This window comes from Haemorhous mexicanus, chromosome 1 (assembly GCF_027477595.1).
Source record: "Haemorhous mexicanus isolate bHaeMex1 chromosome 1, bHaeMex1.pri, whole genome shotgun sequence".
In the NCBI taxonomy this organism is placed as follows: domain Eukaryota; kingdom Metazoa; phylum Chordata; class Aves; order Passeriformes; family Fringillidae; genus Haemorhous; species Haemorhous mexicanus.
Genome location: NC_082341.1, coordinates 36,505,101 through 36,520,847, shown reverse-complemented (window position 1 = coordinate 36,520,847; position 15,747 = coordinate 36,505,101). Strand labels below are relative to the sequence as shown.

General features: G+C 36.7%; 1 protein-coding gene across 4 annotated transcripts in view; it reads left to right on the top strand.

The window, feature by feature from the left end:
• Window positions 1-15,747, top strand: part of SATB1 (SATB homeobox 1) — a 91,898-nt gene that overhangs the window by 18,679 nt on the left and 57,472 nt on the right. For 2 of the 4 annotated variants that reach the window (XM_059846037.1, XM_059846009.1), the window contains exons 1-5: window positions 4-180; window positions 3,016-3,251; window positions 7,047-7,223; window positions 8,026-8,152; window positions 8,880-9,003. In XM_059846037.1, coding sequence (XP_059702020.1) covers window positions 3,041-3,251; window positions 7,047-7,223; window positions 8,026-8,152; window positions 8,880-9,003 — 639 coding nt within the window. In that variant the 5' untranslated portion in view covers window positions 4-180; window positions 3,016-3,040. Of the gene's footprint in view, window positions 1-3; window positions 181-272; window positions 343-3,015; window positions 3,252-7,046; window positions 7,224-8,025; window positions 8,153-8,879; window positions 9,004-15,747 lie in introns of those variants that run through there. The other 2 variants (XM_059846031.1, XM_059846020.1) reach the window with 2 other exon arrangements.

The window sequence follows — 15,747 nt, the reverse complement described above, 5'->3', positions numbered from 1 at the left end:
AAAAAAAAAAGAGAATATTAGGGGAAGTAGTCCTCAGGTCTGCTGCCCCCCCCCCCACCCCCCTTCAGAAAGGGGGGGACCTAAAAACATCAGTCTTGAACTTCTTCCTCTTCAAGAGCTCGGGCTGCAAAGGAAACCTCCTTTGTTTTTGTTATTTATATGCTGTCAAGTTTTGAAGTGGTGAGTTTCGGGTCGGTTTTGCTAATTTCACTCAGAAAACTGCAGTGTTTCTGTTTCTAGATAAGTACTTTGCTTCTTTGTCTCTTTAAAAGGTCACAGGGAAAGCTTGGCCTGGATTGTGAGAGCCATATGGAACGGATAAGTGCGGAGCCTCTCTCAAATGTGATTATGGGTTTTTATGGGGGAGGGAGGGAAGAGGAGGGGAAAGGCATGGGGAGGGGGCTGATTCAGGAGGAAAGAAAGAAATAATATAATACCGGCAGCGTTACATCGCGACAAAAGGACATACGGCACCGACTCTCATTCAGAAATTGCGCGGTGTGCCTGTATGTGTACGCTGGCTCCGGGAAACTGTGCCTTGAAATTGTGCTCTTCTCTCACTGATTTGTGATGAAAACTTGTAGTTGTGAAAGATGCCTAAATGCGAAACACGGGGAAACTCCTGGCCTGGAACCGGCGGAGATGATAGGTCTTTCCTGCCACCCTCTCCCTGGGCAGGCCATGCTGGTTGTTGCTCATCACTATTCCAAACTGAGGTTTCAGTGAACTTTAGCCTTGGGCATGGAGTTTAAATGAGTAAATTAGGTGTTTTATGTGCATGTAATTTTGCTTTGTAACATAAAGCTTTTTACAAGATGACTAAGCGGTGAAAGGATGCCGATGGGTGGGTATTCTCAGGCCAAGCGAAAATGACCCATTTGGTGTTTTGGTTGCAGTCAGTGTATTAACTAAGTGGCGATCTATCACTTTTATTCACTGTACATGATGTAGTGCGATTCTGACTCATGATGACTAGATACTTTTTGTAGCAAAGAACCTTCCTGCCTTAGAGTACTTCTGAAGTTGCCAAAAGTGATGAGGAATTTCTTGTTCGATGCTTTTTTGTGTGTGTTTTCTTTTACTCTCCCCCCCCTCACACACCCCTTTTTTTTTTCTTTTTTCTTTTTGTTAATCCTCTTTTTCTTGAGATAGACCAGTCTCAGAATAGCAGCCCTATGGTCTGTTAGCGTTGTTAGAAACATCGGAAGATGTTAACAGTTTGAGTCTGTAATTCTTTGCTTAGGTTACACTTAGCACAGTTTAAAAAATTCTTTTTAAAAAGTGGCTAAAATAGGCGTGTTTACTGTTAATGAGACGCATGACCTAAAACAGATGGGATAAAGATGAATAGTGAACCTTAGCCTGTCACCTAACAGCATAAGTAAAAATAACGATTGTCTGAACTTCATCTATTTGGTTGCATTCTTGAGGTTGCTTGTAAAGGTTCGAATTAATACGTTGCCTTTTTCTTCACTGTATCGGGAAAAACAGCATGATGTTCAAACAAGAAAAAATAGTCTACAAAATTATCACTGGCATTTATACTAGTGACATAGAAGTGTATATATCTAAAGATTCCAAGATATTTAGGCTCTAATAACTTGGCTATGAAATGTGCAGAAAATGCATTAAATTATTAGGCAACTGAAAGAAAAGTAGCAATTATCCGATTCACACCAGTCTTTCTAAATATGACTTCCCCAGTATTACTATTTGTACTTGCTAATGTAAATACTAGTTCAAAGATTAATGTCTGTTGTCCTGTCCTTAGTGATTATATATATATATATATATATATAAAACATAATTGTCTGTGTAGTTATACCTTTCCCTGTCAGGGAAAGGTAGATAAAATACCTAACAATCACAACAGTATTGATTAGTGAAAACATAACCAGAAACATGCCTTTGCTCTCAGCAAGGTTTTTTAATATAGTTGAAAAACAGGTTCTGATGAGTGGCAAAAATCCTTAAAACTTACCCTGTTATGTTGTAGGCTTGGGAGATTTTTAGTGATTTAACTGTAATTGTTATTCATGGACAGAGGTTTCACAAGTTTATAAAAAGGGAAGTACAAGCATGCTAATATATATATTTTCTTAATTTGCCATTGAAATTCTGGTTTTTTGGTTTCAAATAGCTGTGTCAGCATCACCCAGGTTTTGGGGTTTTTATATTTAAGGGCATCAAAAGTACTGTAGAAATTGTGGAGGATTTTTCCCCAGCTTTATGTTTGGTGAGAAACTATTCAGTTATTTATCTTAATTGAATAAACTACTCTGTTTAACACTTGAAGCTTAATATCTGACAAATTGCATATTTTGAACCTTGCAAAAGTTGATAAACTGATAATATTTGTTAGGAAACTCAAAAGCAATCATCTCCTGCCACTGCTTTCTGAAGTTAAATGTCAAATTCTTTTCTAACTTCTATTTTTAAGGGAGAGAGGAATTATAAATGGACAATAGTCTACATCTCTAATAAATCTGTTGCTCCTTCAGCTAAAGTTTTAACAATCTCTCCATTATTGCTTGTCCATTTTATAATCAAATAGATCAAGAAATTTTTCATTAGAATCTTTCTCTCTCTCTCTCTCCACAACAAAAACATCCGCGAATAATAACAAACCTTTCTATGAGATTTGTAACAATACTTGTCTTGGAGCACACACCTTGACAATCATCATCACTTAAATGGGTTTTAGACTTTCTCAGTTTTAGTAAAATATCTCCAAAGATTTTTTAAAAATTTTTTTAAAGTGCTCTGGTTGGCTTTTGAAAAACCATTCCAGTAGATTATGATACAATCTCTCTGTAAACTGGTGTATGAGGTTATTTTTGAAGAATAAGTTTGTCTCTTTTAAAAAAGGCAAATCTTTCTAGTTAAAATATTTATCTGTTCTTCTTTATAAGCTTGTGATACATATATATCTGTCTCTGTACATGTGCAGGCTGTGTACGTATACATATGCGCACACGTGTACAACATATATATTTTTTTTTTTAATCATGGCAGGTGATCTTTAGAGGCGGGACTGAGTATGGATCATTTGAACGAGGCAACTCAGGGGAAAGAACATTCAGAAATGTCTAACAATGTAAGCGATCCGAAGGGTCCACCAGCCAAAATTGCGCGCTTGGAACAGAATGGGAGCCCATTAGGAAGAGGAAGACTTGGAAGTACAGGAACTAAAATGCAAGGAGTGCCTTTAAAACACTCTGGACACCTGATGAAAACTAATATTAGAAAAGGTAACGCTTTTGATAATTCTGCATTAGAGAAATATGATTTATTATATTTGGGGGGGAAGCATACTTTTGCAGACTCTACTTCATTTATATTTCAGGATTAAAATCTCCATTCTAAAATACTATATATTCCCAATTCTGATATAAATCACATTTGGGAAATGTAAGGTTCATTCTTGGGTGGAGCATCTTGCTTTTCAGGGTGGAGTCTGATTTTTGTTAAGGTAAAGGCTAGCTACTGTGATTAAAGCAAATTCTTACATTGAAATGTAAGTAATTTGGTATATTAATTCTTTGAGTAAGCGCTGGGCTAAGAAACGCAAAAATATGTGAGAGTACATACTAAACCCCCAAAACAAATTCTTTGCCTTTCCTCCTAATGGTGGTCCTATGATTGGAAGGGCAGCAGTATTTCCATAGCAGTTGTAAGTTGGTTTAAAGGAGAGAGTGTAAATCTTTAGGTATCACATTGGAAAAGTCATTTATGATGTCAATCTTCGCAGTTTATTTTCTTAAGTACAATTCATTATTGAACAATGAACAACTTGGGTGTCATATTTTTCAGTGGCTGGTTTGCTGTAATTAGACATTTACACAAGGAAGAGGCACATTTAGAATCATTGATGTTTGTATATGGATGGCTTTTGTTTGCATTGAAACTAGTTTTAATGGACAATAATATGCAAATTTTACTTATCAAAATTTGTAAGTCTTTTTGACCATGTCCTGCAGGCTTGCTAATTTAATTCAGAATATGCTGCATGTAATTTGGCATATATCTTAAAACAGCCTCTACTTTTCCTAGTATAATCAGTTATGTTTATAATCCAGATTTTTCTTGTATTTGCTAAGCAAAGTGCAAAATGCAACCAAGACTATTAAACGCACAAAGTTAGAAGGCAGAGGAATTTCATTGTGTCTGATGCATAACATTTATCATACAATCATTTATTTTTTCCTCGGTTTGGCGAAAACAAAGAATATATTGATCCTGAAATGAACAGACACAGCAGTCCGTATTGTTAGATCTTTATCTATTAAAAATGGAAAAACAGCACTTCAGCAAATTCTTTGGCCTCTGCTCATGATTACCCTATTTATTGATTGTTTGCCAAGAATGTATGCATCTTAAGAAAGCCAGGGTAAGAGCATTAAAAATATAATTTATTACGGCTTTTCAAGTAGAGTGCATTAACATTGTACAGTGAAGCAGTGGGGCTGTATAAAAAGGACTTTCTGACGCCTGCAAACATATAAGTTCCATAAATTCCTAAATAGGAGATTTCAGCTGTCTCTGGTATTATGTGATATTTGCACAGCAAACTTTAATGCCAGGACAGTTTTAGACAAGGATTCTACAGACTTCAGTGCTCCTTATGGCAGACGTGCTGTTTACACAGACTCGTAAACCTTCAGCAAAAGCTCTAACACTGCCTTCAGGTTTAAATCATGCTGTATTTTTAGCAGGGAGCACTGACCAATGCTCTCCCCTTTAATACTAGAAGGTTATGAAGTTGCTGCACTTGGAGGTCTTGCCAAGTACTAGCAGGAGTGATCAGCCAGCTGAGATTGTGCTCTCCTGTATAACATTTTTCACATTAACAGAAGGACACCAGTGACAGTTTGCTAAAAGATTTAGTGGCTTGATTTGTAGTCAGATGATACCTGTGTCGCACTACCAGGATCCACCTCTGTTAATCTATGCTGTGCCTCAAAATTTGGCCAGGAGGCTCTCCTGTGTTTAAAGTACCACACTGCCCAAAATGCTGCAACTGAAGAAACCACGTACCTGGCAAAAAAAGGCGCTGATAAGCAGCAAGTACCTGTGTGTTGTGTCTGATCATAGCTTAATTTGTAGGAGCTGATAAGGGGAAAAACAAATATGCCTTAGTTGGTTTATGATGTATCTGCACTGTTTGTTAGAATGAAGCTTTGCTTACACTTTATCTTCAGGAATTACTGGTGAAACTACATAAGAATTTTGAGCCCTTACTCTGAGTCAGATGGTAGTAGGTGAAACATCAGTTGTGAGAGCCTGAAAGGGAGAAAAAGCCCAAAAAAGAAACCACCAGCTTTTTGCGGATGAATCTTGTGTGTCCACAGCTTATTTAAAACCAGTGAAATAAACACCGCTTTGCATGTACGGCTTTTGCTTTGGTCTTCTCTCCCTTCTTGGCCAGTCTCACTCAGATTACAAAAAAAAAAAAAAGAAAAAAAAAAAAGAAAAAAAATTTTAAAAAAAAATCTCCTTCCTGCACTACATAAATATTGGCAAGCTTTTGCTCTTGTGTTTCAGTCTTTCATGCTGAGCCTATTGGGCAAACTGGAGTGAGTTTGTGAGCTTTTCCTTGCAAGCCTGAAGGGGTTTGTTTGCCAGAGATTGGCTCTCTGGTGAACAGATGTAGTTTAAAATTACGTGCTTAAGAGGTATCTTTTTTATCATGATTTCTTTCTATACGTTAGAGCACAAATCAGCAGATGTGGTCTTACTCTGTTGTCAAGAGTAAAGCTTCCTTTTAGACTACAGCATGTCTGGTGCACCTTAGCAGGTTAGGAGGTTTCTGCAAGTCTAGAGGGCAGTGGTTATAGAGGCATTAACATTGTAGGACTAATTGGAGTTCCTGGGTGCCCTGTTAAAATAACCCTTGTCATCATTTATGCTAAAGATGATACCCCTCTGGCAGGCTGCCATAAGACAGTTCTGTACATCTCCTTTTAACCCTTCTCCTTTCCGTCATTAAGAGATCCTAACCTGTGCTGCTGGAGACAGCAGAACGGGATTGGAGCTTAAAACCACAGGTCATTGTGTCATCCATGTCCATCTGGGAGCCTGGGAGGGATTTTCATAAAGTCCAGGAATCTGGTTGCTGGGAGAGACTTTGTCCCTAAACCTGCTTGGGTCGTTTGCTACTTCTCTCTCTGTCATCAAAAGGGAGGAAAATAAAATAAAATAAAATTTAAAAATAAAAGGAAAAGGCAAAAGGAAAGAAAAAAGGTTACTTGCTTAATATTCTGTGCAGTTTATGGAAGGGTTTGCCATATGATGCTACAAAACTGGAAACTAGTAATTAACTTTCAGGCATGCCAAAATAGCATTGTGGGATGTAAAGTGCAGGAGACAACAACAACAAGAGCAACAAAAATAAGCCTGAACTGCAGGTACACTTCTTAAAGTGGCATGGAAGTCATCATTTGTTCCTTAAAGATGCAAGTGAAAGTAGTGCTCAATTGCACTCAGTGACTGAAGCACGAATTAGTGTTAACTTTTGCCTTGTTTCCTTGTGTACTCTTTTCAGAGTGAATATATAACACACAAGGTGATTTGTTGTTGATGTTGAAAGCAATTAAATATTTTTGGCAGGACTAAGAAAGTTTTAATGTTAACAAACAAAATTATGTGGCTGGTACTAAAATGGCTTACAGTGAAGACATCTGCAGTATGTATTTAGGTTCTCATGCTGCCTGCTACTCACAACAAATCAGGCAGGACAGAGAGAATCAACTTCTCTTCAGTCAACCTTGTTATTTCTATAGAAGGTAATTCTTTAAATCTGCATCTGATCAAGGGAGATAAATTTGCATTTCTGCCTTTCAGGAAGATGTATGTTTTGTAGAACTTTATGTTTTTTTGGGGAGGGTGAGGGGAAAGGACTCGGGGAATATGTTGATCAAATATTTGTGATGATTCTTGATGCCTCCTCTGCCTGTTCATACAGGTTTTATTTACATAACTCTATATAGACCCACCTACTCTACTATAACTCAAGTTTAATATGTTAAATTTAATTTTTTTAATAGGAAGTATGCTTCCAGTATTCTGTGTAGTGGAACATTATGAAAATGCCATTGAGTATGATTCTAAGGAGGAGCATGCAGAATTTGTGTTGGTGAGGAAGGATATGCTTTTCAACCAGCTGATTGAAATGGCATTGCTATCTCTTGGATATTCTCACAGCTCTGCTGCCCAAGCAAAAGGTAAATAAGATTATGAAATTGTACAATGAATTGTGTTTGTTTGTGGGGTCTTGGGGGAGGGGTAGGATTTCTTTCAGGAATGCAATGCAGGTTTTACTTCTTAAACTTCTTGCAGATTCTGTGTCTGTATTTTTTTTTCCTTGGTGTGTTTTTATTTAGTTAGTGCACATTTTGTTCTTGGGGAATGTGGAGGTAAATTCCTTTTTTTTCTTTTTTTTTTTTTTTAAAGAAGAAAAAAGACTTCAACTGAATCATTAGTATGCTTATTGACCTTAATAATCTGCTCCACTGAGGATCCACAAGGAAGTGTAAAGCATATTTGAGCAGATGGACTGTTGAGAGTCAACTTGCATTTATGACTGAATATCCAGCTCTGTTTCTTTTATTTTGTTCCTGATGGTTTTATAGACTGCAAAGTAATTTTTTTTGTGCTCAATTCTTGCATTGCAAAATTCTTACTTATTTATTAAGAGGAATGCTAACTATTATATCATGTCTTATTGAATTCATGGGAACTCAGGAAAATATACTTCTATACATATTAAGAAAATCTCTACTGCCATGCATTTGTATAATTTCATAATATAGATAAGGTCTATCCTTGGTGATGTGTGGGGGTTTTTGGAGGGGGAGGGGGTTGTTCTTTTGTTTTGCCAGATTTAAGGGGTTAGAAACAAAGGTAGTGATCTTGTTAAAATCAGATATTTCTTTTGCCCCTAGGAATTAGGTAAATCACTTTCTTTCAATTTTTCCTGCCCTTCTTGCCCATTCCCCTTCCCCTATGAAAATTACAATCCTGCAGGGCTTATCCAGGTTGGGAAGTGGAATCCAGTTCCACTCTCCTATGTGACAGATGCCCCTGATGCTACAGTAGCAGACATGCTGCAAGACGTGTATCATGTGGTCACACTGAAAATCCAGTTACACAGGTAAGTCATATATCAGTTCTGGGATATGAACTGTTACTTGTCTACTCCTAACTGTTAATATTGCTTGTATTTAATTCCCACTGTGCTTTGTGCTCAAAGTACAAAGGCTTGCCTAAATTCCTTTTTAGTTACTCTAATTCTTCTTTAACTTACAGTATACTATTGCAGAAAACTTTTATAGCTCTGATACATAGATTTTCTTTGGATTTCTCATTAAAACTATATTGCATTTTAGTCAATTAAATGATGCATTACAAGAAGGCATTTTACATAAAGTTTACTTAAGAGAAAAATATTTTTGCATATCATGAACAGTACCATCTGTGTGCATTTTGTAAAAGAATGACTTGCTCGCACTTATTGTTGCTGTCTAGGTTCTTAAATTTCACGGCAACAAAAAAGAAAAAATGGTTAATATATTAATGCTTTTCATGATCAGTCGTGAGAAAGCATTACACCTTAAATTGTTTTACCAAGCGCATCAGAGCAGGAAGGTAGAAGTAACATGAAAAAATAGTCGCCACATGCAGCTGATGTATAATTCATGCATCAATACAGCAGATGTGTTGTATAAAGTAATTAACTAATCGGAACAATCAGGAGACCGAGAGCAATCTCCAGATGCATCTGCTTGATGCGCAAAATGAAATCTGTCTGTCTTAAAGGAATGTTCTGCAGCAGGATGCAATCTTGTAATAATCCCTTTTCTAATCTGTGTTTCAAATAGTTGCCCTAAACTAGAAGACTTGCCTCCTGAACAATGGTCTCACACAACAGTAAGAAATGCTCTGAAGGACTTACTGAAGGATATGAACCAGAGTTCATTGGCCAAGGAATGTCCCCTTTCGCAGGTACTTAGCATAACATGTAATAAATAATAAAGCACTATAGGCAAGGCTGATGTGAGATTTGAGATTTCTACAGACTGTAGCAAGTAGTACCCGTGGAGTGGATCTGCCAAAAATGCAAATGCATTTGACCACTTCATGATCTTTATAAATATGCCTGATTCATTTTGAACATAGTCTTACAACATTTCCCATGGGGAGTCGTGAAAGGTTGTTTACACCACACTAAAATCATCTCACAGCAAACTGGATTTTAACTGGTTTTTGTCTGCAGTCTTTGAACTGCTTTGATGCAACTACTTTTTTCAAGCACATGTGTTCAAGATGTTAAAAGGCTCTTTACTTACTGCTGTCAAAAGTACTATTGAATCTGAATGCTTGTTAGATAACCTACAGTAGTTTTAAATGCTAATTCATAAACTGAGACAGTCTTTGGCATGCTATATGAGAAGGGAATAAAGAATAAAGCTCTTTGGGTGATATGTTGTTGTTGCAAAGAACCAAAGGAAAATCAGTCATTTATTAGTCCTAATCAAAATATACCTAAACAAAAATGAGACCTCAATTTATGCATTGCTAAATATTGAATCGATGCATTCTTCAAGCCTTAGTCGTATTGTTCTATTTTTGCCATTCTTTTTGTTCTTCTCTTGTCAAATTACTGCAAAGGCACGACTCATTTTTCTATGCAGTATGGTGTCCAATGATCCTGTAGTGGGAACATGGTATTTTTTTTTTACCTTTTAAATTTTAAAATGTATTTCATTGTGGCGCAGTGGAGACGAATTCAGTATACAAAAAAATGATGCTAGTTGTGGCAGGGAGGGAGAAAGAGAAATTAAGTAAAGGTATTTTTATGGGGATTTTTTCTCTTGCTTAGAATACTGGAGTCTTTGTCTCTGAAAGACTTCAGTTAATCTACAGGAGACTACTCTCCTCCTCTGTCTAGTTTTCATGAAGAGATTAGCAGACTTGTTTCCCATCCCTTTTTTTTTCCCCCTACGGTTAGATTGTTTTCAGTGATGTGGCTCCAATATAGGAAGTTTTGAAGTGGAAATAATCAAAATTATCTTCACTGGTTGCAAACCATTCCAGTAATATGTCTATGAAGTTATCTTGTATGTACCTACTGTAAAAGCATGCGAGCTTTTGCACTGCTGGCTTATGGAGGCTGCAGATAACTTGGGACTTTTCTCCATTTTAATCTAATAATGCTACATTTTACTTGATACTGATAGAAAGCAAATAATTTCTATTGAGGTGAAATATCTCATTTCTATTTGAATATTATGTTTCACAAAGGAGTTTCTGTATATATGTATATAAAAAGCAGGAAAAAGCTTTTAAAAGGAATGCTTTACTATAGAAAGTATCCTGGCACTGGAATCAGCTCAATAATTACATTCTTCTAAAAAATTTTCTTTCAAACTATACTGAATTTTTATGTAATAACTTTAATGGACAAAAAACCATCTTTCTTAATAGCAGCTCTTCAAGTTAATGCTTGAGATGACTAAAACTCCATACTACAGCTCTCTGATTTGGGACGGTTTGTTTACTGGTTTGTATTTCTTTATTTGTAAAAGAATATACTTAAAGCCATGAGCTTCTTTCTGTTGTTAAAAGTGTGCTTATTGCTGTTGCCGTCTCTATCTCCACCAGTGCTGCCATAGTTGAGTTGCAAGAATTTAAATAGCTTCTGCTTTTCTTTTTTCTTTAAAAGCCAATTTGTATGAAGCCTAAAGTATATTTATTTATTCTTGACTGTAGGAAAAACAAGCTTTTACAGTAGTTGATCAAGAGCCCATCAGTCAGTCTAAGTCTTCCTGTTTCCCTCTGGGAGCTTGAGGGAAGATGAGTTGGTCTAACATTGTCCTTTTCACATGAGGAAATTGATTAGAAAACTTCTTGTATTTGCCTTACCTCTCTAACTCCTTGTATATCATTCCTATGGAAAGGGCACTGATTTAAGAGTGCCAGTGTTTTATTAAAGGTATTAAAGTTTTTGAATTGCCCTGCCATGGCGTGCTCCTGCAGCAGAGGTGAGAAGTAAGAGCAAGGCAGAGGTCAGGAGACAGCGTTTATTTAGGGGATCCATCAAAGTGCCAGCATAGGAAATTCTTCTGAGAGCAGAGAAGGGCTCTCTCCTGTTATGTTCTTCCACGGGTATAGGTAATGCCATATGAAGTGCTTCATCATAAATGCAAACTAATGCAGTGACACCGTACCATAACTTATTAACACTGTTATTGATATAATTTATTAACCACAGAAAAATGACTCAAAGTGGAAACGAGAGTAGTTATCGTTTTCTGTCACTGTCATTAGCAATACTCTGTTTTGTGTAGGTAGGGAAGGACTTGCTTTAAAGTAATTAAACTGCTGTGCTCAATGCATGACATCTCTAAAGCCCCATTTTCACTTAGAGTTTACTGTATTTTCTGAAGCAGTCTTGAATTTTGTATATTAAAAAAATTGCTCATATTTGTTCAGAATACTGGCATTCTGTATACTGAAAAAAAACTAAAAACAAGCCAACTATTTTATAGTGCAGACATCCTTAATAACTTGAAAATATGTGAACAAAACTTTGAGAACCAGTCTGTTTCAATTATAGAATCTTGAAAACTTAACATATTATTTGCTAGAGTATTTTGTTTTTAGTTTTTAGCCATTTATTTTCTTGTCCAACTAAAACCTTGAGGTGTAAAGGTGCGAACTCTTCATGCCTTTCTTGATAAAATACCACTGTGACTCTTGCTCTCATTAGGAGAGTTGAATACATGATCCTTTTTGAAGCTGCTGTAATTCTCACTCTGTGACTGTGTGGCCATCCCTGAAGGTCAGTTTTATTGCTCAGTGTATGAGCCCACATCATGGGGAATCCCTGTCAACGTGACTTGGAGTACTTAGGACGGCCAGGAGCAAACACACACCTCTGAATTGCTGTGGAATTGCAAACAGCCATTCAGACATTTAGCCTCAAATTTTTGGTATCAAGCAGTCAAGGTAAAAGGACGCTTCAAATTTTGCATGGAAAACCGAAGCCTGTTCTGAATTGTGCACTAAAGTGCATATTTTCATGCTTTACATCAGGTTTGCAGATTTTATTGCTAGAGACTGGCAGCATGATGTGCAGATGCCGACTAAAAGACTTTTTGCATTTGATACACACAGCTTGCTTCATTTCGGTTTCCTCTCCAGACCTCTTTTGATGGGAAAGGTAACTTGGAATTTAATCTAGGGCTCAATTTTGGGCCGTCTTGTGCATTCCATTAAATTGGTCTATCTCACGAGTGGCCTAGATCTCATTTCCCTCCTGTTTTGGCTCTTCAGTCTCCAAAGGGTTGTAAAGAAATTGTTCTACCATCAATTCTTATTTCCAAACCCTTGCACAGAAGCTCTACTCTACTTTGGCCTTCTGGGAGCTGCTCTAAAGTGATCAGGCAGGCAGGCAGCTCTGTTGCATTTACTTACTTAATGTTTGTCCTTCAATGTCTCGCCTTAGTCTGAGCATTTTCATACTTCACTTTCACAGTTTTGCTCTGTTTTATTTTTTAGTGCAGAAGTTTCTTCTTACTTCCTCAGTTAATAACTGAAATATTATTGTATTATATATTTATTCTGTATTTATTCAGATATTAATAAGGGTTTTTTTCCTCTCTTACTCCTATGAATTACTACATCTTTCTCTGTTTCTCTGTGTAGTTATATACATGTATGATATATATAGTTCAATCAACTTTTATGAGGAAGAGGAGAGCAACATGGGGTATTGGTCTAAGAAAAGGACAGGAAATCCTTTTGATAATTCTAGTACAAACTCACCGTGTGCTTTTGAACATTTAGATGTATCCCTTATCTTGAGTTCCTGTAACCTTTTCCATGGAAAGATGATAACAAGTCACCTACCAAATGATGAGATTTTAGAGATTAATTAGTATCTCGGCACTGCGTTAAAAATATGGCACTGATCAAATGACATTGACTTTTCTACTGGTATTATCTTGCCTGATTTTTTTCTACAAAAAGATATTCTAAATGATTGTTGTTAGTATTCACAAACAGGCACTAACAAAGCACTGCAAAAGCACTTCTGAAGCAAGGTATTCTTTTTCTTACCCCATAGTGTCCTGAAATGTGAAGGTATTTGGTTGGGGATTTTTTTCCCCTCCCTTTTGCTCATCCTTTGAGACTGTTTGTATCTAGTCTGACTCTCAGGACAACCAGGAGTCAGTACATTATAGATGAGAAATTCCAGGCCTGATGTAGAGTACAATCTCAAATCTCAATGGCTTTTTTTTCAATATTTTGTAGGGGACATGCGGTATTTAAAAAAATATATCCAGAGGCTGTGATACTTGGGGACATAGTAATTTACAGAGTATTTTAAAATTTTTGGAAGATATTTGTGTGTTCCCCCCTTCCCCCGCCTGTAATGTCATTTACATAATTTTGCTCTTGGTGATGAGGGAATAGTGTTATTTCAGTCAGAGGGATGTATGCTTGCATTGCATGAAACGTATGCATACACAGTACAAGTGCTGCGACGATACCCAAGTCTGCATAGCTGTGCACTTGTGACAAGTATAACTATTCTGACTGCATTTTTAACAACCTTTCATGCTGTAGTGAATGATTCTCTTCACCTGACATGGGCATGGTATAGATCATATATTTTCCTTTCTGTTCAGATACCCTGCCCTGAATTTGCATGTTGTTTTGTTCAGACTTTATGTGATCTAGCAGAGACAACAGACAGAAAGCGTTCTTGGAACATCAGTGTTTCTCAGTTCACCTGATGTGAAGGCACTTGGTTATCGTAGCAAATAGGCAGCTCAATAGATATCTTCTCACATTTCTATGCTGTTGTTCTCATCCACCTTTCCAAAATCCTAACCAAAAAAGTTGTGTTTGCTAAAATAAAAATTTCTGTACTTATAGATAACCAAGGAATGAGCTATTAAGAGTTGCTAAAATACATACTTTTATAAGCAGTTTTTGATTCATGCTTTACTAAACCAAAAGGGTTTTTTTGCCCCCTCCCCTTTCAATTTTACCTGCCTAGACCTGAGATCAAGTCCTTGGATTTCTTTGTTGCTTCTAAGTCTCTTCTGTCTTCCTCCCCTCCCCCAATAATTAATAACCTGAGTAAGGAATGCAGCTCTTTTTTCTGCTTTAGAAGTTACTGTACTTTAGATTTTAAAGATGCCATTAATTATTTTGGGGAAGTAAATCCTTGAGGGCCTGGGCTCAGCTTTTGGCAGGCAGGGCTTTTCAACCCACCCCCCAGTTGCTCAAGAGCAGTCACTGTGATGTCTCTTCAAGCAGACATGGTATCTGGATTTTTAAAACATTTGCAATTAACTATTAAAATTTGTGCCTAGATTATTTTAGTCATCCAGATAGAATGGGCACTGCAGAGCCTATTGCTGATGGGATGAGCAAGATGTATGTAATAGGTATTTGGGTAGAGCTGTGTGAGGACATTCACTGGGTACTCAACCTTTCAATGATTGTTTGATCAGTGATTTATGTTCTTTAGAAGCACCTAAACACTCTCAGTGTTAAAGCTACCCCAGTCTATCTGCAACTGTTTTATCTGTGTAGCAGCCTATTAAAGGTGAAAATATATAATTGGTTTTTTCTGCCTCTTTATTAGAATTAAGTATAACAAGGATGTAAAGTCACTTTCCAAAACAATTATGAGGCCTGAAATTATTGTGGGAGGAGGGGGAAAGCATGTTTTGTTCTTCAAATAAATGCAGTGTCTGTCTTCAGTGGTGTCTGTGAGGTGTCAGCATGTCCCTTGGTATCTGTGCTGTAATGTGATCTGCTTCGGAAAAGTGGAGGAGTCCAAGACAGGAATGGTGCTAGTGTTGAGGGTTTATTTTTTTGTTGTTGTTTGATTTTTTAAATTTTGTTTTTACACTCCCAAAGTCAGGAGTTATAAGCACCTGTCCTCCACCAGGCTCTCTTGTGAAAAGTACAAAATTAATTTGTTTTTGGGACTGTGTGTCCCACTTTGAGTACCAACCATTTTTGATTGTATCTTGGCAATTTTGAGAACTGTGTCACGTGAATGATTATCTGCATCACATGGACTTCAAGTTTTAGAGAAGTTGCAGGATGAAAAAGGAACACAGATTGTTTTCTTCTGATACATTTTCTTCCGAAAGCATGCATGACTTGTAGAACTGAGCCCTACTTGACTTCTGTTTTCACTCAGTGTTCCTGAGAATAGTATATAGAATAACTTGCATTTTAAATATTTGTAGTGATGCTCTTCTTTTTGTATATACACACATACACCATGGTTTTTTTGTTTTGTTTTTTTTTCTTCTGGGTACATTTAATGGGTTAAGAGGCAGTCAAGTAATGCACTTCAACAGAATTTTGTTCACGGCCAAGTGCTAATCCTGATTCATTTCTTTTTTCCATAATTTTATTAGAGAGTTAACAAACCACTTCTCCAGTGTTCTTTAAAGCAAGATTGCAAATAAATATTTTTTTTTCTTCTTATTGGCAAATTTTTGGCTGTGGAATACTGCACAAGTATAAACAACATGAGAGATCCTTTAACATAACATGAGAGAGCCTTTAGTCGCTTTGCTCCCTAGCTTTGGAACTCATTGCCAATTGAAGTAAGGAAAGCTTGGCTGTTGGGACTTTTAAATCTAGACTTAAAAGTTATTTGTTCTGTTTAGCATTTTTAAAATGATTCTATTAGGAATTGTATGTGCTTCA